Source organism: Aphelocoma coerulescens, chromosome 15 (assembly GCF_041296385.1).
Source record: "Aphelocoma coerulescens isolate FSJ_1873_10779 chromosome 15, UR_Acoe_1.0, whole genome shotgun sequence".
Classification (NCBI taxonomy): Eukaryota; Metazoa; Chordata; class Aves; order Passeriformes; family Corvidae; genus Aphelocoma; species Aphelocoma coerulescens.
Genome location: NC_091029.1, coordinates 681,092 through 708,408, shown reverse-complemented (window position 1 = coordinate 708,408; position 27,317 = coordinate 681,092). Strand labels below are relative to the sequence as shown.

The 27,317-nt window shown below is 43.7% G+C and overlaps 1 protein-coding gene across 6 annotated transcripts in view; it reads right to left on the bottom strand.

Annotated features, from left to right (window-relative positions):
- Positions 1-27,317, bottom strand: part of RIMBP2 (RIMS binding protein 2) — a 123,482-nt gene that overhangs the window by 11,096 nt on the left and 85,069 nt on the right. For 3 of the 6 annotated variants that reach the window (XM_069030868.1, XM_069030870.1, XM_069030871.1), the window contains 11 exons: positions 24,756-24,806; positions 23,535-23,555; positions 20,444-20,648; positions 15,194-15,345; positions 12,540-12,616; positions 11,598-11,707; positions 10,368-11,177; positions 7,690-7,841; positions 6,880-7,341; positions 5,100-5,243; positions 4,201-4,359 (listed from right to left, as the gene is read on the bottom strand). In XM_069030868.1, the coding sequence (XP_068886969.1) occupies positions 4,201-4,359; positions 5,100-5,243; positions 6,880-7,341; positions 7,690-7,841; positions 10,368-11,177; positions 11,598-11,707; positions 12,540-12,616; positions 15,194-15,345; positions 20,444-20,648; positions 23,535-23,555; positions 24,756-24,806 (2,343 nt within the window). Of the gene's footprint in view, positions 1-1,113; positions 1,831-4,200; positions 4,360-5,099; positions 5,244-6,879; positions 7,342-7,689; positions 7,842-10,367; positions 11,178-11,597; positions 11,708-12,539; positions 12,617-15,193; positions 15,346-20,443; positions 20,649-23,534; positions 23,556-24,755; positions 24,807-27,317 lie in introns of all 6 variants that reach the window. The other 3 variants (XM_069030869.1, XM_069030872.1, XM_069030873.1) reach the window with 2 other exon arrangements.

Below are 27,317 nucleotides of genomic sequence, written 5' to 3'. Positions count from 1 at the left end.
TAGGTAACTAGAGGTGTATTTTAGGGCTCTCCAGAGTTTATCATGCAGCCATTGACATTAATACAGCTTGGTCACCAATTCTGATGGGAGAAATGTGTAGGGATCGTTTCAGCCTGAACCGGGAGGCTCGAAGAGCAGCAGCTGATCTCTGCCCTACGTGAAATGCATCAGAATGGAGTTCCCACTCTGGGCTGTCGCAGACTGAGGGTAAAGAACTTGCTCTGGTCTTTGGGGAGCCTACAGATGCATCCCTCACACCCAGAGGCTCTTCTAGACATTAATGGGCAGAAATGCAAACAGGCAAGATGGTGCAGAGCATCCTTGGAAGATGTGCAATGGCCCTGGCCTCTCCCTTTGGAAGCAGCTCTGTGCCTGCATTCTCCTGCAGAGATGCAGTCTGCAACTTCAAAGGCAAGAAGAGATGGTCTAAAAAGGACGGCAAAGTAGTGACAGTGCAGAGATAAGGCAGAAAATGAAAATATGATGAAGCTGTGACTCCATAAATCTGGGTCACTGTCACACTGGGGGAGAATCTTGATTCTTGTCTTGAGATGTTCCATGATAAAGAGCATATCCTGAAAATTCTGGGAATGAGATGAATAAAAACAACACAATGAAATTAATTCCTTGACAATAATAAAAAAAAATTAAAAAATACTGATGAAACATCTGGCCAGTTAAAAATGCAGCTTTTTTTTTTTTTTTTAAAGCAACATTCAGATGAGCAAAATAAAGAAAAGCAATCTTTTGGAAAAATTGTAGTTCAGCTAACCCTTAATTAAAATTTAGATTCAGTTGTCCTTTAATAAAAGCAGCCATTATTATAATTTGTTCTGTGGGAAAATCATTGTAAAGCAAATTAATCTGATTTCAGCAGGATACAAAAGAGGACCATAAACGAAAACGCAGAGTAATAAACAAAAATGAATGGGGAAGTAAAAAAAAAAAAAAAAGGGAAAATGTAGCAGACGGGTCCAAAGCATGGACTTTAAAAATCAATTTGGGAAAAAAAAATGAAAAAAGAACAATAAAAATAAAGAACAAAAACTAAAGAGAATAAAGAAAACAGACTGATTTGGCAAGCAGATGTTAGAAGGAAGATATTTCACACACCAGAGAGTCTTCTGCATCTCTGTGGAATGGCTTTGCAAGGACAGCAGCTGCCCTAGAGTCAGCTGGTTTAAAGTTGGTCTTCCAGCCCCCCTGAACGTCCTCGTTAGACAAGCGATCTGTTCTGTGGCCTCTCTGAACTTCGCCCTTCCTCTCGTAACTGGGCTTGGCCTGGTCGCTCCTGGGCTCCACAAAGGAAGGCCCCAGGTCCCCGAAATCCTCCTCGATGCTGCTCTGCCGGGTCAGGGTTTTCCTGCGGGCCAGCAGCGGCCGCGGGCCCCTCCGGCAGGCGCAGGGCCGGGCACGGCAGCCGCAGGCAGGGCCGGGCTCCCACGCGTGCCTGGGGCCGAAGCGCGCCTCGTCCTCCTCGCTGCCGCAGTCCAGGCCGCTGTCGGGGCTCCGGGACAGCGAGCGGCTGTACTTGCATCCTCGGTCGTCCGCGGAAAACTCCTCCAGGCCTGGCGTCCTGTGCGTGCCCGGGTGCCACGGGCCGTGCTGCTGCTCTTGACTGCAGGGCCTGGGCGCTCTAGAGCCTCTAGCTACCCTGGGGTTCTTTTTATAGGGCACACCTAAACCCTGCTTGTACAGCAGTTCAGAGTATTCACCATCCTCTTCAGCTACTTCTGGGATACTGAAAAGCCTTTTACTGTGGTGTATCTGCTGTGAAAAGTCAGGCTGCTCCAAAAAAGTGGCTTCAGTGGTCTTATTCTTATCGTACTCCTTAAGATTATGTAATGTTAAAAACCAGACAGGGAACAAAGAGTGTGTGACAGAAAATAAAATGGGAGGGAAAAGGGACAAGAAAAGAAAAATAAAGACAGAATTAGTTTTAGAGCAATGGCAAACATAAGACATGCAGCTTTTATAGTTGAAAAGGATGTCATGCTTTGAATGAGAATCTGTGAAAAATAAAGACATGTTTAAGAAGCTGCTGGATGTCAGATAGAACATGAGAGGTCAGTACAAACAACTGAGTGATGCCCTTGACAAGAATAAACTCATGCATTTGAAACAGAGTAATGAAAGCTGCCTACAGGTTCCAGCATGGTGAATGAGAATGGCATTAAAACTCGCTCCTTGCCCCATGCCAAACTGCCATTTAATTTTCTTTGTAAGCAGAACCCATATCTGAGAATGACAGCTCTGCCCTAGCAAGCTTTCTTGCTTTGCATCTCTTGAAGTATCCTATATAGGTAGCAAATATCTTCAGTCTCCTGCCAGAGGAGAGCTCTTCTGCAGGCATCATTAAAGGAGTTCTGGTTTCCTTTCTAAAATTCTAAAAAACCTGCACCATTTTTAAAGCTTGGATTCCATGGAAAGACCCCTGGGATGCAGGGCTGCTCTCTGATGCCACCTGCTCTGCACTGCCATCAAATCTCTCATCATAATCTTGTACCTGCTTCATAAAACCAGTATTTGAAAATCAGCCGTGAGCAGAAGTAAAAGTCTCTGTTTATGCCAGAAGCAGGTAAAAAACTATCCCAGCCTGGGTAAAATAAACATTCTGGACACACCAGATATATTTTGCAATTTTCCTATTTCATTTCCATGAAACACACAGGTTGGTCTGACAAAGAATCCTACAAGTGTCTTCGGTGGGCTCTGGGAAGAGAGGAGGGAATAAATGCAGGAGGTGCTGGTTCTGACTGACAGATTTATTGATTCTGCATCCCAGAGATCATCTCTCCTTGTGCTTAATGCCCAGATCAGGGGCATCTCTGGACTCAAGAGCACCCATAAATAACGACAGGATCATCTTGGAGATTTCAGCAGTATCTCTCTCTGAGCATTCTGTACTTAGCTGGGGTTTGGATGTTGTCCCCTTTCAGGCACAGGGGACTTTCTAAGTTACTTTATGACTATTTCACCTATTTTCATTTGGTTTTAAAATGTGTATAACACCTGTGAAACTTGAGACAAAGTGCCACAGAAATGGAAAAAAAGATCAGTTTTGATTGACTACTACACTTAGAGAAGCCTGCAAACCTTAATAGGTCAAAAACCATGCCCTACACCCATTAAGGTTCTGGAACTTTCTCAGTATCAACACTGGCAATATCGATTTAAATCCAAGAAGTAAATACAGCTTCTGATGCATAAAGAACAAGAACAGTCTAGGGCTTATTCTATTTGCCAGGGGAAGGGGATAGAAGCAGCCTGCAGAAGGATTTCAACCCTTATGTTGGTGCAGTAACAGAAACACTGACAATTTCTTCTTTTGAAAAAGCGCCTGTCTCATTCCAGACAGTATCAGAATAAAAGGACTGAATTTACAGCACATGAAAGCAGTCAGAAGAATGGTCAGAATTCTTGTACGCATGAGAATATAGTATTGATTTTAGTTAAATAACAATCTACTAAAAAAAAGTTGACCTGCGGGTTTGTGCTTTCTAAGAAAACACAGTTTGTGTAATTACTACACACACGAAGAGGCAAACACAATTTACAGGTACAAATGTAATATGGGAAATATATCTTCAGTACTGGGTAGGTTAAGTGTTTTGCAAATCTTTAGTTGTTATACTGAAGTTGTCTTTCACGATGAATATTTCTGTTTCAAAGCAGTATTTCTGGAAGGTATTTCCTACTCTGATGATTCCCTAATAATCAGAGCACAAGGAGTTCTGATAAAGCATTATCAAACAAAGCTGAAAACAACTCCCTTTCTTACATGAATGCTTTAAAGCCTGTGGAAGGCATGGGACTAGCACTGGATACACGGACAAATCACTCAGACATGAAAAACATAAGTTGTTTTCTAAGTTTTTACAGATCTCCTTGCTCAGAAACAAATCATTTTCGGGGTAGCACATGCAGTGCATCTTCCCAGAGACACGGGGAATGTCCCCAGATGTAGAACAGAAACTGCAGCTGCAACAACCACATACAGGAAAACAGTAAACTAGTTTAAAGTTTATCTACTAAATAATGAAAAAAATAAAGCAATAGATGCATTAAAGCGGCCCAGTTCTAGGTCTATAGACAGTGTGAGCTTTAATGGTCTGCAGAACCCGTAAGTGACTGCAAGAAATGCTTTGGAGGCAGAATCCGAGGTGGAGGAGCTCCCAGGGCCTCCCTGAGCCCGCTCACCTTGAGCGCGCCGTGCGAGGTGAGGCTGAGCCGCCGCCGGCCGCCGTCCTCCAGCTGCATCTCCGAGTACAGCTCCTCCTCGTCCTCCTCCAGGATGTCCGACAGGTCCGAGCCCCGGCTGCTCTCCGTCTGGTACTCATCCCCGTGGCAGTAGTGAGGCTGAGGGACAAGGTGAGGGGAAAACCTTTACTGCCTCTAAAGCTGATAATCCCCTGGATAACAGCATGAGGACTAGAGCATTTCCTGGGCTGGAATGTCACTCTGGGAACCACTAATGAGTTACATCACGAGGCTTGGGCTCTGCTCTAGTGGAGACATCGTGTAGGAGTTGTTTTGCCTGTTTATGATGGTAATTCAAGAAATCCTATCTTAATCCCAGGTGATACAACAAAGCATATCTCCATCCACAGCACCAAATCTAGTTTTAGTCTTGATTAAATTCTCCTTATTAAAGAGGTCCTTCATGCATCAATGGACTTGCTGACCAAATTGTAAAAGCCTTAGGATAATTCACATATCATCTGTTCTTCACAGCTGTTTGTTACATCACCTCATAATTTAAAAGTGATCAGCATTTAATTCTTGCAGGATATAACCACCATCGTATGCTACAGCTATAGATGATGGCATTTGAAGCTTTAATTCTCTTAAACATTGTAGGAATAGACTGGCTAAATTCAGTTTCCAGTGCCTGCTGGAAGGGAGGATGCCCAGGAGATCCCTGGTGCCGAGCACTCAGCTCCCATCAGGTCCCAGTAACGGGAGCATCCCCCTGCCCACGGCTCAGCCTCTCGCCTCTCAGCCACAACGCGCAGGAGGTGATCGGGGCAGAGCTCAGCTTCATAAAATACTTGTTTCCCGTTGAACACTTGATACAATAACTGAGCCAGGTGACTTACTTGCTTTCCAAGCTCTGACCCTTTCAGGAAATCGTCAACCGAAGCTCCCCTTCGTTTGACCTTGGGGGAATCGTAACCATCCTCCTCCTCATCGGAGTACTGGGCTGCGCTGCTCCTCTCGCTGAACACGCTCCTCCTCTCCATCTAACAGAGCAACAACACCAGAGGACTGTGAGGCAGTTTGTTCCTGCACCCAGTGGCAGAAATGGCAAATAAGGAGACTCAAGCACACCACATTTAAGTGTAATCATGGTTTAAAGCATTGTTAGTTTCCCCTGGCTGGAACCTTTAAGGAGTTTTCCACGAATGTTTTGCTTGTTTTATTACCCTCGCTCATAAACACAACTACCTGATTCTGTGTTATTACCAACTCAGCTGCCAGCCTTCCTCCCTGTTCCACTTACCAGAATTCTCAGTATCCACAGCAGAGGCTGCTGACAAAGGCATTTCCGCTCAGCAGAGTCAGCAGGTGACCGAGCCACAATGGCATTTTTGACCTCAATACTAAAAAAGACACAGAATGAGGCTCTGGGCTCTTGCTCTGAGGTGTCTCTTGGCCTCAGCAATTCCTGCTGCTTGCTCTGGTGACAGTGCCCATCAGCCACCCAACAGGGGGGACGAGGGCAGGAGCAGGCACACAGCTCCTTCTGCAGCTCTTAAGTGAAGAATTTATACCACAGGGGACTAAACATGGCAAATATCACTGGCAGAACTTGATTTAGTTCAGAATTAATTCATCTATAAACTTCTGTCCAGATTCCTGAATTAAACATTTCAAGCATCACTTAAACTAATTCAGTCAGACATGGTTCAGAGCACATGTTATGTCAGCAATTTTCCACACCAGAAAAAGTATTTCTGTTCTCTTTTTCTCTATATGGTTCTTAAATCAACTTTCACCTCATAGGCCAAAGAAACCAATTGCCTTTTCTCCCTCTATTACATCCCAGTTTTCTTCCTTTATAAACAAAAGAAAGGTATATACACATGCATACACATGTATTTATCAGACCATATTGATCCAGAGTTATTCAGGTTCTCAAAAGCTGGCTCAATTTACCCACTGGATCAAATGCATCCCAAAACAGGAACAGTCAGTAAGTTGGGGCTGTTATGACATGTGTGAACTGTCAAAACTAATGGAGTTATTTTGGAGATACAGTGGGAGACTAAAAACTGGACATAACTGATGATTGCCAGATGAAGGACCAAAAAAATGTATGAAATAAGTGACACCTCAGCTTGCACAAAGTAACAGACAGTTGTGAGCAGCTTGTGATGAGAAAGCAACTGCCCAGGGCACTGGGAGTATTTAAATACTGTGTATTTGTGTGGAAAACCCACAGCACGCTGTCAGGATGCAGGATCAGCTGTACTGACCCCAGAGCCCCAAATGTGGGGTTTAAATGAACTAGCAAAGGTCTGAGTCAGTGCAGCAGCCATGGGTCACTGTGGTGTCCAAACCAGGGGTGTCCCTGGGCAGTGCCCTGCTGCTGGCAGCTCCAGGAGGAGCTGGAATGAAAAGCAGTTGCAAACACGTGTGACAGTGTAGCTCTGAGAAGGGCAAATAGGTAAAATTCCCTGTGGATCCATGACAGCAGACACAGGAAGGCTTTATGAGCCCAGAATTTCAGCACACTGCTTCTTCTCAGACTATGGATCTGCAGAGTTTGGGAATGATTACCCGCTCCTTAAAGCACATGATGAAAAAGTCTTTGGTGGGAAGTGCCACAACGAACAAACCAGCCCAGAAAAGCCTCAGGAAGAAGTTTGTCTTTACCCTGCTGCTCTCTGCCACTCGTTGTGCAGCTTCTCTTGCCATGGCTTTTGCGACGGTGTTGGGGACGGGAGTGCCTTGAGGCTGGGGGAGGATTCTGTTGGGGGATGGAGACCTCCTCCCCTGGAGTGGGCCATGGAAATTGGGTGGCTCCAGCATGTGTCCATGGACAGGGGACACCGAACGAGTCTGCTCCCATGACTCATCCCTTTTTAAATGTGGGCCTAAATGTTCTTCTTTGGTTTCTGGGGCTCCGGCACTTGCTAATGGCTTAGATTTGGGAGCAGTTCTGGGGTGAGGGGTTGGAGGCACCAGGAGGTCAGATGGAATGGCAGCAACAGAAGAGTCCACGGATTCCCCTTGCGCAGAGAGCGTTCGGACGGTCACCTCCCTGGCTTCCAGACTCCGCAGTCTCAGCAGCTCCACCAGCGTGCTCTCTGCTGCTGGGAAGATCACCTCTGCCACCTGAGTGCACAAACAAGCCTCTTGTGAGCATGAAATCATCTGCTGCCCTCCCCTCAGCCCCACTGCAGTACAACCTTCAAAGTCTTTGCAGAGTGAACTGTTGCCAGCACAGAGTGGGCTGCAGGAGCCCACACCAGGCTCCACACCACTCACATGGGGCCGGCTTCTATCCTCCCAACCCCTTTGGCCAAAAGGGCTTCTAGAAAGGCAGCAAGCTGTGCCCAAACAAAAGAACAGGGTCTGCTGGCAGCTACGAAGCCCCTGCACCCACCCCAGGGCTGTCACACCTTTACCTGCCAGCTGAAATGGCCCAAAGCAGACGGTCACCGTGGCAGGAAGGGAACTCACCCGCTGCCCTTTGGCATAAACACCATAACCTGTGACACTGGCGCCGTGGGATGTCCCCGTCGCCGTCAGAGCCGGGGGCTTCCAGGACACCTGGACAGTCCCTGGCGTGGACCCAGCCCGGACAGCAACATCTTGAGGTGGAGCTGGAGGACCTAAGGGAGATGGGACTGGTCACTCTGGAGCCTCAGACCAGAAGTGCAGTGAACTAAGGTGCAATGTGGGCTGCAAGCTGGAACTTCAACATTTTCCACCAGCTGATTAAAGGACAAGTGTTCTCACAGTCTTTTGTCTGCACTGAATCAAAAAATACACCCACTAACCTCTTAAGGCATTTTCAGTAAGTCAGTGTAATAGCACACCAAATACCTCCTTAATTAAAAGGCATTATCCTACTATATATAGCTCTACTTTGGCCAGAAAGCCCAAGTAAAAATATCACAGAGATTATTAGTTCATACATTTTTCAAGCATCCTGTTGTGTTAATGTAACCATCAAACCCTGAGCAGAGTCTCCTGCTAAAACGTGTCAGAATTAGGGCTCAGCTGCAGCCTTGTCTGCGAACAGCCAGGAGAACACAGACCTTGGCTGCTCTGAGACTGCTTTTCCCAGTGGACTAAACACAACCAACTCCTGTTCATCCACCAAAAAGGCTACAAACACTTCAACTGCGTGCATGATGCACGTGCAAATGTCACACATCATCACTGGCAAACTGCCAGTGCATTTCACTGGTTTGCTGTCACTGGATTTCATCCTCTTGTGGGCATGGGAATAAAATCACGGTCGTGTTCAGGACAGTACAGGCACAACAGGAAATTTTTGCTCATAGCACCCCTGCATCTATAAAGTATTTTTAGCTGCAAGTTGAGAGTATGCAAATTGACCTGATACTATTCTTGGCCAAGAGAGATTTTGGCTCAGGATTTAATTTCTGCCTTTCTGATCATCCTCTTCTATTGACAGCCAGCATTCCCAATCCAGCCAGGCTGCTCAGTTTGCAAGAAAGAATGCATCTGATCTAACCCAGCATCTTGCCAATGACAATGACATTAATCTGCCCCTGCAGAAGTCACCTTCCTTTCATTCTCCCAAAACCAAACAATCCCCAGGGAGTCTGCCTCAACCTTCACAGGCTGTAGCAGAGAGAGGTTTAATAAAGTGCAGTGCCTGAGGCTCAGCATGGTTTCTATTTCCTCCCATCATTAAATGGGAAATTATTCCTGATGACTTTTGATGGTCTTGGTCATCAGCATAAATGTTTGTTTTGGAATTCTGCTACACTTTGCTCCTCATGGGTACTTTTACATAAATTAGCTCCAAAAAACCGCAGCAGGCCCATTGGTCCTGATCCTGTACTTACTTCTATTTTTAGATCTGAGTGCCCAAGAGAGAACTACTTCTATTTTAACGGAAGCAATTCCGTTGCTTTGATGAATCAAGATGAGGAGTTCAATTGCATGACACACCGTGATGGTAACTCCATCACTGACTCCACATCCATCCTTTCCCTTTGTTCCAGTGACTCTGAAATACAGGCATCAGCCTCTAATCACTTCAACTGCTGCTATTTTATTTTGCTACACAACAGTGAGAAGTTGACTTGTTTCTGTGAAAGTGCTCTCAGTGAAATGAAGCAGTGGGGAACATTCTGGGATGTCTGGATCTAAAAGCTGAGGCTTCACTGCACTTCAGCTCCTCAGCAGAGAACAGCTCATGCACTGCTTAGCAGCCTTCACAGCTAGAGGGAGATACAGCATGTTCAGTGTCTGGCCTGGAAAAAACCCTCACTCAAAAGGCCTTTCCTAAATAGCAAAGTTGAAATCAGTTCAAGCCACCATCCAGGCAGTGCCTCCCAACTGCCCCAGGACACATCCCCGGTCTGAAATGCCCCCCTCCCAGCAGAGTCCACAACAGCACTGCCACTTTTCCCTCTGAAATGATTCCAGACTGAAGAGCTCAGTGTGAACTGAGGACATTTTCACTGAAACCATTAATCATTAGCACCAAAACAGGAGACACAGCAGCTCAACACCCCTCTGCTCAACCAGCACGGCTGGTCTCCACCTCTCCTCTCATGGAAGTTACACAGGCCAAGGAGGGGCCCAGAATGAACTCCTGCCCCTCTGCTGGAATCAAACCCCAGCGGGAGTGAACAAACCCCAGCTCAGAACACGCTTCTGACATTTCACTTCCAGGGGCCACTTGTACCTGAGTGTCCCTCCAGAGGCACCCAGGGACCCGAAAGATTGAATACATGAGGGGGCTCTGACTCTCCATGATTAGATGAGCTGGGGTAGGTGAAGTTATAAGGAAAGATATTCAAATTCTTTCAGGTGCTGCCATACACCCCCAAAATGATGAGATCATCCTTTAAATTCACTACGTTATTTCTTGTCTAGTTTTCAAAACTACTTCAATGTTCTTAAATAATGGGAGATGACTGACAACACTTACCAACACTCCTAATGTAAAAGCCAGGTGGGAAAAAACCTCAGACTTTCCAAAACACAACGACTCTGTTGACTTTACAAAGTCAAATTGTACAATGTGATGACAACTTCACAACCGAAATGCACTTACATCCCCTAAATGACTCTGTGAAGGTTAAATTATTTTATCTAGTATTTTCAGAGAAATTCAGCTGAAGAGTTTTGGGGTAGGGAGGATAATACCAAACCTGCTGGCAATGTAGAAAATTCCACAAAGGCTTCCTTTTTTTCTCGTTGTTCCAAGGGAAGCTGCCAGGGCATCTGATGGGGCTTTGCCATGACCTTCACCTTGTAGGCCATATTGGGCTTCAAATTAAAAAAATGGTACTTGTAGCTAGCAGCCTTGACAATGTCAAATTCCTCCTCGTTGAGGAAGATGACATGACTGTAATTACTGTTTGTAGGGAGCCAGGACAGCTCAGCAGAAATCTGGGTTATGTTGTCCACTCTAAGGTTCGAGGGGGCTACGATGACGTCCTTGCCCACTAACAAAGTGCACTGCAGCTCGTCGGAGTTGCCCTTGTTGGTGATGCTCTGGATGGATATCCGGTACGTGCACGTGGAAATGTTGAGCTTTTCTATGAGAGCCTTCGTTCTGCTTCCCAAGGCTATGTTCATCCGGATTTCCTTGTCCACCAGGACGTTGTAGCTGCTGACGGTTCCCCAGCCGGGGGGCACTACCGGTGGCTCCCAGCCCACAATAACACTTTTGGCTAGTTGTTTAATAAGGGTGATTTTTCTAGGATAAGGCACAATGTCTTCTCCGATCTCATCAATGTTCACATCCAGAGTCCCTGCGCCGTTGCTGATCACGCTGGAGTCTATGTGACTTGGGGGACTTATCTCCAAGAGATCTCCTTCCAAGGGAGGACCCGAGCGGTTGATAAAATTCTGATCTTGTTCGCTGCTGAGTGTGCTTGATAACCGGGTCTCGTTGTCTTGAACAAAATCCACAAAGTTTGAAGGGACTAGTCCTCTTTGTCCGTCCAGAAGTTCTCCTGGTGAGAAAGAGCAATGCCATTAAAACCCCCAAAGCAGAATACCTTTTTCATGCCACTGCCTTGAGAGTGGACAAAGGTAAGGGGCAAAGGATGAGTGAAAATACAGAAACAACATCCCCAGTTTGAGAACATAAAGGCTTGTTAAGGGAAAAACCAGAACTGCCAGTAAGCTTTTTTGTCAACTTAAATCTTGCCAGCAGGAAAAGCTGACACTATAAAATATCTTATAATTAGCTTTGCCTGCAAGGAGCGGCTTTGCTGGTGCAGAAATTCTTTTAATGAACACCATGATGATAAAGCTAATTTTAGCAACCGATTTAGGAGCAGACGAAGGAAAGAATTTGGAGCGTGTTTGACAGACAAACTGATTTCAATCTGCATGAATTAGCATGAATTCATGGATTAAATAAAAAATACCTTCATAGAAGCCATCTTCGTCCATGTCTCCGTACACATAAAGGTACTTTCCTGCCGTAAGAGGGAGCTCCGCCTCTGGATTTTCATTTGGTCCATCGAAAGGGTTGTAGCTGCGGGGGGACAGGCAGAGTGCTGCTCAGGAAAGGGGCTACAGCTCCAAGGAGGGCGATTTCCCCAGGCAGTGTTTTTGCTCCCCTTCTGAGACACGTTCTGAGTGGGCCTGGGTCAGTTTGTGCCTGTGAGGTCCCACCCTCCTCCCTCAGGAGCTCTGCCCCTAAACCCACGTCCTTTCCTGCAGAATTTACTTGGACGCTTCTCACTTAGGGCTCTTGAAATACACTGGCCAAAATTCTCTTTAGTTTTTAGAGTGAATTAAAGCAAACTCAGTCGTGGGGTCTCTGTCAGTCGCTGTACTCAATTTTATGTTCCTTTTACACAAGTTTAATAAACTCCTACAGAGACAACGTAAAAGAAGACAAAAACAGTGAGTTACATCTAAAAGAAGCTACTGAGAGACAAAAAGTACTTATAAAGTACTTAAATCCACATCCATCCTGAAGGAAATTGTTAGCCACGGAAATTTTCATCATGACAGTACTTTATGTCTGAAATCTTAATGTGCAAAGCAGTGATGGACTTCAAGTCTTTTCTTGCTTGAAGAAGTAATTTATAAGAACAGATGGAGACACCCTCTCTAAAGTAGGAGGTGCCCAATTAATGTGATTTAGACACTGAAGGACAGAAATGCAGAGGCCATGCTCAGCCCCCTCTGGCAATTCAGGCCCGTGGACAGGGCGCTGTTTTGCAGCCAGTGCCAAAAGGAAAGGGGTCTGCTCTCCATAACTTTAACTCCATGCAATAATTCAGTGCATGAATAAAGTGAAGCCAGAGCTGATGCTGAACATTACAACTGTGTACTGTATCTGCAATGAGATGTTTTACCTATAACGGGCAATGCAAAGATGGACTTTCCCAGAATATCTCTGCTTTGAGGTATTGGAATTCTGATCATTATCCATCTGTAGAGGGGGGAGAAAAAAGACAATGTGATTTCAAAAAGAGGAGGAATGGACCACCGTTTTCCTGACAGGTGATACAAATCAGTGAACACACAATATCAAGGAAAAAAGAATTAAATTCTAACATGGAACACAACTGGTTAATTTCACTCAGAAAGGCGTATTCCAGTGACCGAGTACTTAAAACAAATGCTGAGTTTAGAACTGGTGCCACTGTCAACTTCCAAACACTTGCAAACAATGAGTATCACACAAAATATCCCCCCTTGCCAATCCAACCTAATCCACAACATCAGCATCTGCTGAATGCCGCCTTTTCCACTAACTGAAAGAAATAATGTATTTTCTTCTGGATTTAATATCACATTTAATTCAATCCTGCAAAGCCACACATTTATTCTATTACAAATCTGGTCTACAAAACCTGGAGATTTAATTGTGGTATTGAGTCAACACAGACTCTGCCTATTTTAGCTCTGCACGAGGTCTCTAGTGGTAAAACAGTAATTTCTGCTACGCTTTGAGCTAGTGGAGGTTTTAAAGTGAGAGATGGACTTCCCTCCACTTACTGCACAGTTTGCTGTGAGCCATTGCAGAAAAAATTACCAACTTTTTGCCTGAGCTTGAGAGAACTTTAATTAAGGTAAAAATACTGGGTTAACAGTGGGATGAAATTAAATAAATTGTCCAAGAACTGAGCAAAATTTTACAATCTAGACAGAGTGAACTGCAACTTTCAGGTCTAAACTGGTCCCTGCCAAAAGCACTCCAGAAAAATACTGAGTGAAGTCCCTTTTCCTCTGAATGAACTTTTGAGGGGTGGTTTAGCCCAGCACACACTGTCCTGCCAGCACTCAGCTCCAGCCCCAGGACACTCCCAGCCAGCTCCCAGGGATTCCCCCTGTGCAGCACTGGGGGATCCAGGAAAATCTGCCAGGATTACCACTCTGACACATTTATATGGGCACCTCATCGAGCACACAACCAGCAATGGTTATTCTAGAAGGCTTTTTAAATAGGAACAACCAGGGCAGTTGCAAGTGTATTTTTTGCAGAGTATCATTTATTTATTTATTTATTCCAGACTTCCCAGCCTTATGCTCCATTTTTTACATTTTCTTCAAACACTCTCCCTTGGGTCTGGGTACCTCTAAAAAGGAATGGAGCTTAATTTCTGAGAGCCTGCATAATGTAAGTGTGCATCACATAATGACACTCCAGAAGGCACAAAACGTACAATTCTGCAAAAGAGGGCTTGACATCCTCAGTGAGAGATAACTCAAAAATAATGGAAAAGGGGAATTAAATTTGACGTGCGCTTCCTCTGTTCCTTGCTGTTAGTTCTGCTTCCCTAAGTCTCCTTGCTAAGCTGCTTTTTCTGTGGCCTCTTCAGAAAGCAGTGAATGTTTCCACTTTTCAGTAATGCTGTTACACAAACATACACAAACATTTCCTGTGGGTAATCCTCAGAAACGCCCATGGAATTCCCACTATACAAGAGTCTAACATTTTCTTGAATATCCTCAGGCTTGTGATCCATTTGGAAACATTTTGACTCCATTAACTCTCACAGGTCCAGCAGCAAGGAATGTAACATAGGTAGAAAATATGCACACAGTTGCAACTTATCTACTCCTGTAAAGACTGACAAAGGGTTTTCTTGAAATGAGAGGTAAAATCTGAAGATCATTTCCTCATGGCTGTCTGCCCATATAAACCAGGCTATTTAACAGAACTTAATACCCTTCTACAAAGTTTACAACATTTGTTCTATGCAGTTTTTATATTCAGCATTTGTCCTAAATATTAAAAATCAACTTGCTATGGCACCTCTGAAAAGCTCTTCTGAGCTTCCCACTGGATTTCTACTGGAATTCTACTGAAAAGCAGAAAAGCCTCCTAAGAAAGGAAGAACAGAACCTCTCGAAAGTATGATTGAATACAAGATGTGGAATGAACAACAGGATGCTTAGTGACAACATCCTGCAAGTTTCACTTCCATTTGCCAGGCTCAGAATCCTTTGGGAGAAGCTGGGGAGGCTGTGAGCAGGTGGTGGTTGCCCTGCTGTAGGGGGGAGATTCACACATCATAAAAACCAGGCAGAGAACGAGTCCTGCAGAATGAACCATTTTCCTGTAACAGCATCCCCAGGGCACCACAAGGAACTCCTGTTCCCTTTGCCCAGGCTGTATCAAAGTCACATCTTCTGCGAGACAGAATAAAGCACTAATAAACCTGCCTAACACAGCCCTGCCCCACAGCAGACACAGCCAGAAATGCTGGTTTGCACCTCACCCAAAATGCTCTGTGTGCATCACTGGGGGCTGAGATCTTCAGAGAAGCTCGAGTTCCTCACACACCTGATTTTTATCCTGTGTAAATGGGACATCAACTGCAGCTTCTTTGAAAATATCCCTTAAATTCCCACTGATCACATTCCCAACTTGCCTCAGAAAATGAGAACATTCATGTATTGATTTTTTTAAAAGCAGGTGGATCAACCTGCATCAGCCTGCTGGAGCAGAGAAGCCTCAGCCCTAAATCACTTTTTCAGTAAAAAATTCAAAAAGACTCACGTCTGAATCAAATCTGCATCTTGGGGTACCAGATCTTGACTTGGACAGGAATGTAGGTTTGACAGACAGTTGTTCTGGTTTGTCTCCAGATATCTGAAGGGGTCGTATAAACTCTGAGATCACACAACGACTTCCAGAAGGACTCTCATGACCTGGCAGCAAACAAAACACACACGAGAATAAGGAATGGTTCTCGAGCAGAAACACTGCCAGTACACAGCAGAAGGTTATTTTCCTCTCCTGCTAAAAATCATTCAAGAAGAAGACTGTGGTGGGTAGACTGCAGAGCACAGAAGCAGCTCAGCCTCCCAGTTCCCAGACTTTTGGTAAATTGCTTAAGTCAACAATACAAACCAAACAATAATGCAGAAAGTGAAGGCATTTTAATTCCAAGAATTCAAAAGTAAAATTTCCCCCAGTGGAAAAAAGCCCACCTTGGTTTGAGCACCCTGATATGTTTGGGGAAGTCATGAGACACCCTGTGTAACACACCCAGCACTAAAACTGCCGTTAGAACCTTTATTTCTTTTGGGGACTCTGTCGTGTACTGGCAAGTAGAATGGAGTCATACATGTGCCTTCTAAAAAAGAGACTGAAATGCTAATGATTTAAGTGGCAGGATATTCACGCTGAAATGAAGTTGTTTGACTCTTGGCAGGCAGGAGGTGCCACGAGCACCTGCTGCACATTCCGTAAGAGTTCCTCACTGACGCCAGCACTAAACCACGTAATTTGGTCCCGTGCCATCTCTCCAGTTTCTAAAATGTGGAAACTAAGGCTGTTCACAAGGAAAAATCTCTGAAAATCCTTTTGGAATCTTTTTATTGTGCTGTTTTAAAACAGTTTAGAAGAAAGGAAAAGACAGATTATACTGCTCATTGAACAGCCTAAGGAGGCTGAACACTCTTATCTCCTCCTGACACAGGTGAAAACCAGAGGTGAGACAAGTAAAAAGAGCAAAGTCATCAAGGTTCCAAGAAAGACTTGGTACAAAAGCTTGGTACAAAACACTTGTACATTTTTTCCTTTTACTGTCAGTTTAGTCCCCAAAGCACATGAAAGCAGGAATTGTGAACTGAGCTGAATTTTACCTGCAGCATGAGCAGAAGTTACAGCAGAGCACAGTGTGCTGCTGACACCTCCAGATGTGCAGAGTGCATTCTGCCTCTCATTAACACAATGAGCCTGTGCTCTAATTTCTCAGACCCTGAATATGTGTAGGTTCAGCATTTCCTCTCCCCTTCTGCCAGAAGTCTGGACAGCAATGTTTTGCTACTGAACTGCAAGATTCCCAGTCCACGTCACCAGGAATTATCAATGGAACCTCTTTATTCATACTGCAGAGGAGAATAAGCTCCAAGAATATCATCAGAGGGTTTTTCTGGTGTGCTCATTAGTCCAATATGATTAATTTTCTCTGCATCACTGTAATTTACAGCAGGACAGCTTAAGCCCATTGACAGCAGGGAAATATACAACTCACCATAAAAAAGATTAATTACAACCAGCCCCACTTAGAGCAGTCCCCAGACTGGAAAAGGGCACATTTTTTATTCTTGGAACCTTTCTCACATATCTAACAGAAAAGTCCTCCCCATTCAGGAACCTTTAGCCAATTCAGCTCCTTCTGTTTGCTGTTAATGTGTTTGCCATATCAGGCTGTCAGCACCAAGCTATAAATAATCGGGCCAACTCTGATTATTCATTGAAAGGAAGCTGCTGTTTGGTCTCAGACCTCCTGCATTCTCCAGGCTTTGTTTTTAAATTACTGGCACGACGTACAAGATGTGGAGGAAGGTTCTAGGGCAATGCAGCCCTTGCTCTGCAGACATATAGGATAATAACTAGCATAGGAACACACATTGTCAGGAACTCCAGGAATATCAGGATGCTGAAAGATACGGATCTGTCTGATTTTTTTCACTTGGAAAATAAGGTACATAAAATTTACCCTGAGTCCTTAACACAAAGGAGAAAATTGTGGTGTAGCTGTGACTGCATGAAGGGCCTGGGCACAGCTCTGGCCCCAGACAGTGCTGGAAACCCACACAGCCCCCACAGACACCTCACTGTCCTGCAGAGGGACTGAATACCCAACAGCAACAGCCACAAACTGGGAAGAACAGATTTCCATGTCAGCCCTATCGAAGAACTTCAGCAGTGAGCTCTGTGTACTCTGGAGAGGAGCCTTTAGTAAAGGTTATGAGACAAATATCATATGTAAATTCATGTGGACTCTATGGATGTAGAGCCACAGCTGGGTTTAAAAAATAAACACAAGCATCATCAAGTAATGCCTTTGCAAAATTGAGATTCAGAGTGCAGGAAGCACATTCCTCCTGAGTATCTGTAATCTCCTGGTCATTTCTGCAGAGGATGTCTGCTCCTGCAGGTTGTGAATACAGGGATGCAGGCAAAAAAGGCTGTATTTCAAAACTGGCCTAAGTTTGCCTCCAAAAAAAGAAACTGATTGAACCTGGTTCTGGTGTTCATCCAAGGAAATTACATGGATGGCCCTGGGCTTGAACAGCAAAATGTGAAGGAATCAGACCTACAGACTGTTTTAAAGCTTGTTAACTGGAAACCTACAAAAAAGAAAACAAACAAACAAAAAAAACCAATAAAACACCTTTCCTTTTATATTTTCCCTCTGGAAAAAAAGGGAGTTAAAATATACAACAGGGCAGCTCATAAGAACACACAGCAGCATGTAGAAATGTCTTTTTTTTTTTCTTTAAATACTAGAGAAGAACCTTATGAAGCCACAGGGGTCTTGTCCATGAAGTCTTTTTAAATCCATATATGCTCAAAATGGTTTTTGTTTTCCCATGACTGGGAAATATTTGTTAAGAAAGTCTGAAGAATACCCTATCAAGGAAAAAGGAAGAGCACCAGACCTAATTTAAACGTTTCAGGAGAATTAGATCTGTCCCTGCATGCATTACAGTTGGACTCTCCATTTTATTTACTGCAATTGCTGATTCCATATGGACTACCCAAATTATCCAGAAAGACCATTTAAATGAGCCTCTTAACTGATGAATAATAAATCTTAAGGCTTCTGTATCTGATTGTGACATTATTGTATGTTTAAAGTGAACTTTTCATGCTCTAATCCATCCTGGCTGGGTTTATTTCATTTCCTGATACATCCAAACATCACCAATTAACGCAAAGCAGCTGGCCATTAACTGATCTCATTTCCATCATTTGCTTTGCTCTGAAAGCTGTCCCTGTGTTCCCTCTTGTGTTCTTTCTTCCTCACACATAATAAAAATAATTACACTTGTGGTTTGAAGAACTTGCTGTACTCTACCATCGTTATTGAGAAAGGGTTGGTTTCAATAATTAGAAATCCTGCCCACTTGCTCAAACATGACTTTATTGTTATCAGTGCATTCATACCGAGGATGAATGTTGGCCAAGCACTTCTGATGTTTAGACACAAGTGCTGCAGGCCCTGAATTCTAAGTCCCATAAAAACCAGTAGGTTTTGAGAAAAGGTTTAGAAAGAAAGGCCCTTAAATGCCTTGGGTACAGACCTGGCTGTGTTTGCTGTGGTTTTACTCAAGGGTTACTTGGGAGATTTCAGTTTGAAGTTTTTAAAAAGGTTTTTCCATTACCATTAGAGGAATAAATATAAATTCGTTTGGAGAGTTTGACTGAGTACCTTAAAATGTTTAGCTGATTTTCATTTTTCATTAGATCAATTGCAGTGATACAGGCTGGACCTTCACTTCTGCCTGAAGGACGGTTCAATACCTAATTACCTTTCCTTTTAAATTAATTGCTGCTTTGAAAATCCTGTCCTTAGAGACATGAGGGGATAATGCTGTATATTAAGGAAATTTCTACTAAACTCTTATGGCTATCAGGAAATGCCTTGGGAATTCCCCATTTCGTGTACTTTAGTTTCCACTCAGGAGAGGCTCGCAGCTCCAGAAAAGCCCAAGCACTAAGAGGGACCACGGTGGGCACGGCTGCCAGCAGCTCCAGTTCTGTGTTCAGGGAGCCAAGGCACACAAAGCAGAGCCACTGAGCTGAGCTGAGCTGAGCTGAGCTGAGCTGAGAGAAGGATGTCACCTCGGCACCTTCTGCCTCGGCTTCACATCGAGTTTAGCACCCTTCACTGACACTGACTGCTCGTCTGCAGCAGCAGGGAAATCATTTCTGATTTCCAGGCCCCTGTGCCTCAGAGTTGTTCTAGAAGCTTAGGAAAAAAGTCAAGACCATTTGATTTTTCCCGTTCCTTTTCATACTTATTTTAAAGCAGCTTTGGGGGAATCTGTAAGTTATGAGAATGACCTGAACTGTTCCTCTGCAGGACAGCTGAAGTCATTCCAGCCTGGGTGACACTGACCACACTCCCCACATGGAATAACACACAACCTAAAGTGTCATTTACATGGAAGTTGTTTTCAAGAGTCCCCAGGTAACCTCTTGCTTTGATCTCTGTAATTTTCCAATCAATAATGGATCGTTTACAAAGCTCTGCACTTAGGAGAGCCGTTGCCTCTGGCAACAGGAGATGACCTGGTGAAAGTTCAGCACAGATCTTGGATAAACACATACTGTTGACTGTGCTGGGGACTGTAAGTGTAAGAACATCAATACAGATGCAAATGAATTTTTTTTTTTTTACTTTACGTTCTCCATTTCTTTTGAAATGATTTTTTGCTTTTTAAAAGATTTTACTTTCAAATTTTTAAGGAGAAGTGCATGATTTCTGTTTAAACAAATGAAACTGAGCCCAAACAATTTTCATGTCTGTCAAAACACTCCATTTGGTTTCCCCATATTCTACTCAGCTCTATTTATTTGGATGATTTTTTAATGTAATGGCCAATGCAGTGTGTGGGGTCTCCGTGCTTTCTTTCCCCATCAACTCTTCCGTCAACAAGACAGCAGACCTACTCCTGCCCTGAAACAGGGAAGGGTTTACAACAAAGCCTGGATATGCAGACAGTCACTCACAGCAGAGGTACACTTTCACATGAGGAATACATAATTTTAATGCTGAACAGGTTTCTCATCACTACACTCAACAACACTTAGGGAGAATTTTGCTCACAGCAGTGCCCAGGTAAGACTGGAACAAGCTCAGCGAAGGCTTAAGAGATACTCTGAAATTTAAACAAGTCACCAAACAGAAACAGGAGCAGATTCTCTCTTCCACGTGTGCAGTGAACTCTCTGTACATCTCAGACTTGCATCAGGGCAGCACCGGCACCGATAACTGCTGGTCCTTACCTTTGCCTATAGAAGTGGCTATTCCATTCATTAACTGGGACAGGGATTTGCCAGGAGAGCCAGAGAGATCCGAGGGTGCCAAGGAGCTGCTGCTCAGGAGGTCGATCTTGCCCGCCTGCTGCCGGAACCTCTCGAGCTCCCTGGACAGGAGGTTAAACTGCTCGCTCTGCGTCCGGCATTTCTCCTCCAGCTCCCGGACCTTGGCCTGCACAACCAACACAGGCATGCCGTCAGAGCACAGCAGGGCTGCCTGCAGCAGGTTCTCTGAGGTACCAGGAAGCCAGGACAGGCAAAGGATTTGGGATAAACAGGCCCACAGCCTCCCTCTGAATCCTTGCCCACACTTAGACCCCAACCCGCGGGCAGCCCTGTACTATTGAGGCGATTTCTCCTTTCATCGCCGGTCTCCAAAGGGGAAATTCCTCATCGTGGATTTTGGCAGTGATAAAAAATCACTGCCAAGAACACCTGCAAAAAGATGCCACAGTTTTGTGACTTCTTCACGCATCTGAATGTCAGTTTTGTGTGCTTTTCCAACCTTCTCTAATGATCAGGTGTATTTCTGGGGTTTGCCCATCTTCTGCTATTAAGCTGAAGCCTCCTAAGTTGTTACATTAACACCTGTGTATTAAAATCCCAGCAAGAAAACCCCCAGTGACTCCTGCAGAATTTGGGCCCAGCCACTGGCTGAACTGCCCTTAGAAACAATGCTGCTCACTGTAAAGCCAAACCACAGCAGGCACCAGCCAAGAAGAGGCTTTTGTAAGGGTGGGAGAAGTACCAAAACATAACATTTCTGTTTGAATTTTGAGGCATCAGGCTTTAACAAAATAGAAGCTAAAAGATAAGCTTCAGCTGGGAATCTGCCTATGTACAGCTCATGAACCCCTGGTGTGAGAAGATGGATGAGGTGATGTCAAAGACATTCCCCGGCTGAAAGCAGTGACAAAGGGCACAGGGAACTCAGGGGGCATTCTACAGGTTTTACTCAAAACATATAAAGAGTAGTGAAGACCCCACAGCATGAAACCCCCTTTTACCCAGATCTGCACATTCACTGTACCAGCTAAATTAAGGATATAATAATGTATCCCACTCCGGTCCTTTATGATGAACAAACACCACTTTCCTTCATTAAAAACCCCTCTTGTGCTTAGTTAAACAACTGTACTAACAAAGGAAGTCTGGATATTAATTAAATTCATTCAACTGAATTAACAATTTCAGTTTCTTTAAAGAAAAATAACATTCTCAGTTCATATCAGAAAAACTGTACATTTTTTATATCAAGAAAACAACATCTATTACATACCACCTGTAAAAAGACCCTAGCTAAAGGAAAATACTTACAGCACCCAGAAGAACCCAAACATCCCAATTTTCTACTACACAATGTGGAACTTTGTTCCTTTTCTAGTAACACATACGTTTTGAAAGTTGGAATGAATTTTGAAGATACAATTTCTTTGCATTCATAACACACAAATGAATTTATTTCTGCAAAAGAAATCTCAGGGTATTCACCTGATTGATTATGAAACAAAACACAGTAAGAATCAGACATTGTGGGAGTTTTACATGAACATGAAATGCTTGGGGTTTTTGTCTTTCATCTTTTCATTGTGGTTTCGAGCAAATGAAATGTCTGACTTTGTTGCTTGTTAATTTTCTGCATGAAAATGGCATCTATGGACAGTGTCAAAGGACAAATTAAGCAAACATTAAGCAAACAAAGAAGTAAACTGCTTTGGGTTTTTTGGTCCCCACTTTCCAATGAAAAGTTTAAGGATGAGCTATTCAGCTCTCTAAGAATATTTACTGACCTTTCCACATGCAGTTATGGGAACTCTAGCACCACATAAAAAATAAAAGCATCACAATCCAGACCTCAACAAGAAGCTAAGGCATCCTTAAAAATATTTTTGAAGAAGTATTAATATTATTATTTGTTAACTTAAAAATTATTTGTATTTTGGTAACTGCCTTTTTTGTCTTTTCTTCTGAGCGTGTAGAAATTTCAAGTTTTTCTCTCACAACCGTACGAAGCCTGGAATAAAAATGCCTTTACTGCTTTATTTTTAGCAGGGTGGTGAGTAAGACGTGAGCACGAAGCTGGTACTTTATAAAGAAAATCTGCCATAAGATCCACGACTGAGCTTCCAGGAGGCATCCCCATGCTCATCCCTGTTCCCTGACCCCAGGCATGTGCTCACTTTGTCAGCCAGCCAGAGTCACCTCACTGGAGAAAATCTACAAATCTGTGTCGGGCCCTGCAGAGCCAGACGAGCTCACAGCCTCAGCATTCCGAGTTTTTATCCTGTGCCGTGGCTCCTGCCGTGCACCCTGTCCTGGGAAGGGTGGCACAGAGGTGCCCCAGGTCTCTCTAGAGCTGCGGCTGCCTGCAGCAGCGGCTGGGGACGAGACATTCCTGCTCAGAGCAGACTGGATGTCTGTCACTTGGCAGCTGCCAGGCTCCTCACACCGCACCCAGCGCTGCTTCTAAAATTCAAACGGCTTCTGGAATGGAAAATGAAGCAGACTTCATCCATTGCAAGACAGACACTGTGCACACAGGACAGGTAAGATGATGAGCAACTTTCCAGGTGGACAGGTTTGAATTCAGAGCAGTAATTAGCATGTTCTGCTGTGCAGCTATTCTCTCACAGTTTAACTGTTTGCAGAGCAGCAATGGCTTTCCCTGGGTGGCTCCAATCAGCCTCAGGTGAAAGTATCACATGAAACAGTCTCTGTATTAGCAAAGAAACCATCTGAATTCAGACAAAATCCACACAGTCAGAAAGTTACAATCTTGAGTGAATTACCAAACCATTCCTACTGGGCATGCTCGTAAGGAAGTGTATTTGAAAACCAGGATCAGAGCTCTCATTAAATCGTGCCAAGATCAATTTCCTGTAGAAAAAGTATTCTGATTTTGATGATTTGGTATGAGGCCAATAAATGCAAAGCATGCTTGCATAACAATGGTTCTAGCACGCATCCCATGCAAGGTGAGGCAGGGCTATGGTACTCATTTTCAAGGGAAAAGTGCAGGATTCAGGACAGGGAAAGGAGAATTTATGCCCTAAAATACCTGCATGCTGTCCAAGGTGTTCTGGATGAAGTGCAAAGCAATAAATTCCAAACAAGACACAGTAAACAAAGAGATGTGAAATAAACAAAGAAATAAAAACAGTTTTGAATACTTTTTTTTACATTTCAAAGCAAAGTACATTAGAATAGTTACACATGTAAAAACATGCATTAACACAAACCACGCTAGAGAAATCAGCACTGCTGCTGATCTGAAACTGCAAAAGGCACATTAAATAAAAGGCTAAAAAATAATGTGCTTGTGGCAATAAAAAGCAAAAGCTTTGGAAACTTGTTGGGGTTATGCAAATCAGAGGTTGCAGACAAATCAGCTCAATAAGAATTGTGCTTAGCTTGAGGGGGTGAATAATCTCTTGCCTGACTTTCCACCAGGCATTAAATAAAAATTTCACCTTATAGTCTGAAAGCTAAAACAAACTTTATATATATGATGATAATGAAAGCCTGTAACTGAAACACATTCTGTGGGAATATTAACTTTTATAGATACTAGCAAACAAATGCTTTTTTTTTTTTTTTAAAGTTGGTCAAAGCACCAGGGAAAAACCACCTTTCACTAAGGCATAGCCAGCAAGTACACACACAGAAACACTGTGGGAAGGGAAAAAGACTGGAAATTACCTTGAGATAAAAGCAGATTTCTAAAAGAAATATTGACAATGCACTTGCTATTATCAACCCATATTTTTGCATGTCCTTCAGGACACGTACATTAACACTTAATAACCATTTAATGCCTTTTCCTCAGGCAGAAAAATGAAGTGCTCTCTCTCCAGCACAGCCTTTGAAGGTTTTTTGAAGTATCTCAATTCTTTCATTAGGTTTACAATTTCTGGTTCTTCAACATGTTGCTTTATGTTTATTAGACAGTATTTAATTAGGAACCCTGGGTAACTGACCGGTATTTGCTGCTATATTTCCAGCCTAATAAATCAAAATTCTCATAATTAATCACTCCCTTTAACAGTATTTTACAAAAAATGGAACCTCTAAAGAGAAACATACATCACTTCCAACAGCTCAGCTTAATGCACTCCTAACTGAATTATAAATCTTAAAGGATGCAATTACATCAGAAGAGGAAAAAAAAAAAACCCATTTGCCTACATATTCCTTGAAATGTGCAAAAGTGACGATGCTGTAAAAGTTGTCCCGTTCAGAAGGGGCCCTGAACAAGCCAAGGTAACCCAGGGGATCTTACCTCTAGCAACTGAACTGCTCCCTCATGCTCCTTCTTAGCTTCAACCTGAGCCTTGTTTTCACGGAGAAGGAAGAAGGGAAGAAGAGGGGAAAGGAGGAAGAAGGAAATTTAATTAGTCATGCCACATACAATATGCTGTAAGCACATAAAGCAGCACACTTATCCTCAAATCCAGAGCCAGTTTCCATCTCGCAGGGGCGGCTGTGCCAGCTCTGCTCCGGCACTCCGGCTCCAAGCCTGGGAATCACTGCTTGTTTCAGGAGGCCCAATCTCAGCCAGGCTGCAGAGCAGGGGCGTTTGTTGGACCAACACAAGCGTGCTCATCACGCTGCAACATCACCTCGGAACTCCCCGAAACCCTCTCAATCCAACCTGAAATGGAGTTTGTTATTTGTTGCGGGGTTCGTGGTGCAGAAACCTCCCAGAGCAGCTGGGAGAAGGCAATACAGAAATTAAGCTCATTCTTTTAATGAAGCAACAGCATTTATCACCAAAGTAAACAGCTCACAAAACAAGGCAACCACAAGACAGGCTGTTTGAAAAGAGGAGTGCAACATTTATGGTCCAATCAACTGAGTCAAAGACAAAAAGAGGGAATCAATAAGGGCAGAAAAGTGTATTTTATGTAGCTTAGAAATTCAGTTGTCAAATTTTGGTTGGGAAAAGTCTAAACCTTAAAACCAAATAAATAGCACTTATTAACTTTGGGTTATCCTCAGTTTACTTTCATTTAAGTTTTCAGTGTCTCCTTTATTGAACCTGGCCCAAGATCAGCCCAAATGTTGTTAACCATTGTGTCACTCTGCATATTCCTCCCCAGAGAAAAGTCTTAAACCCCTCCTGTTTAGAGGAGGGCAACACCCCACAGCCTTTCTAACTGAATGTGCCAGACAGTCCCAGGATGGACACAGGTGCAGCTTTGTTTAACTTCATTTCCCCCACTGGTCAGGGCTGCCCTACTCCTTATTGCCTTCAGCAGGAGCTGGGTCAGGCCAGAAGTCCCCAAAACCACAGACCCAAACCCACAAACCAAACCCACAGACCCTGAGTGCCCTCCCTGTCCTTCAGGGTGACAGAGCCCCCCTGCCCCTGCAGCACAGCCCCATTCCTGCCTGCACCACAGTAATAACTCTCACTGCAAGCAGGGGATAAAACACTGGCTCCACGAGCACCAGCAAACGTGATAGCAGGTAATAGAAAGCCTTGAGTCATCCATCATGACAAGTTTAATAAAACCTCCCCAGAGTGTGAGTTCTGGATAAATGATAACAGAACCTGCATCAATAGCTATCTCTCTTAGACATCAAACTGCCTTGTATTAAGGTTTTCTTACAGAAAAAGACCATCTGATTCCCCATTAACACAAAACCTCGATGGACAATATTATGTTCTTCCTTTTAGGCTGAAAAATCTGATCAGTCTGTACATATATGAAAAAGAGAATGAACTCTTATTTATATTCAAAATGTGCCAGCAAATGCACCAGGCTGTAGCAGTGACTGGCTCTGCTCTGAACTGCACATTTTGGTGGTTCATCAGCACCTGTACAACAGCACCAAGATGTGCTGTGAAAGCCATCCTGCTACTGCCCAGACCTTCTACTTCCCTTTGGAAACACTTTTTAAGTAAAGATGACTCTAATAAAAAAAGAAAAGGGAAGAAAGAATTTAACAAGCACGTACTCGGTCCACTGGGAGGCCAGCTCTGGATGAAATGTGAGCCAGCAGCTCCTGGTTCAAGCTCGCAGTGATGTGTTATAGTTCCTTAGATAACATATTTATTTAAAGTATTCATCTGCTGAGCTTGTTGCACTGGGTGAAATAGGAAGTGCAACACAACCTGGGCTGTGCTCGGTGTCTGTCAGCTGCAGCTCAGCACCAGGGACAGCAGGAAGAGTGGCACAGAGATTTGTCTCCTGCTGCCAGTCCAAAGGAGGATTTATTAGAAGAATGCAACAAAAATTAGCAACAAATGCTGTATCTTTCTTTGATTTCTTTCCTTTGCCAGGAAATTTAAGTCCAAAATTTATGAGGCCGCTCTAATAATAACAGCTGAATATAACTAGAAATGGCATTTTGCAGTGTGCCTAAGTACATTTATTGAGGAAGACTAAAAGAAAATTAACTGGAAGACTTCATTTGGTCAACTACAGCTTTCTATTTCAAGCAACTATATTAGATACATCTTTTTTTCTGCTGAGAAGGTCCCTCTGTGCAAATTCTCTACCAAATTATCATTAGCAGCATTATTTCTGTGTTTTCATCTAGTCCAGCAATTGGAAAAATCAACATTAGCACTGAGACAATTGCTGCTTTAAGTGACTTTGGCAAGACTGAAACTCAACATCATGTTTTTTGTACTGTGATGAATACTGAGAAATTGCATTGTGAAAAAAAGAAGCCTCAAAGTGATTTGTGAATTAGAAAATGACCTTGGAAATGAGGTATTTAAGCAACTGTTTCGTTTCTGGGGGGGGCTGATGCTGACGCTGGCTGGACACCAAAGCCCTGCCAAGCAAACACGACACATTCTTGAAAAGGAAGATCAACTGTGATGTGTCAG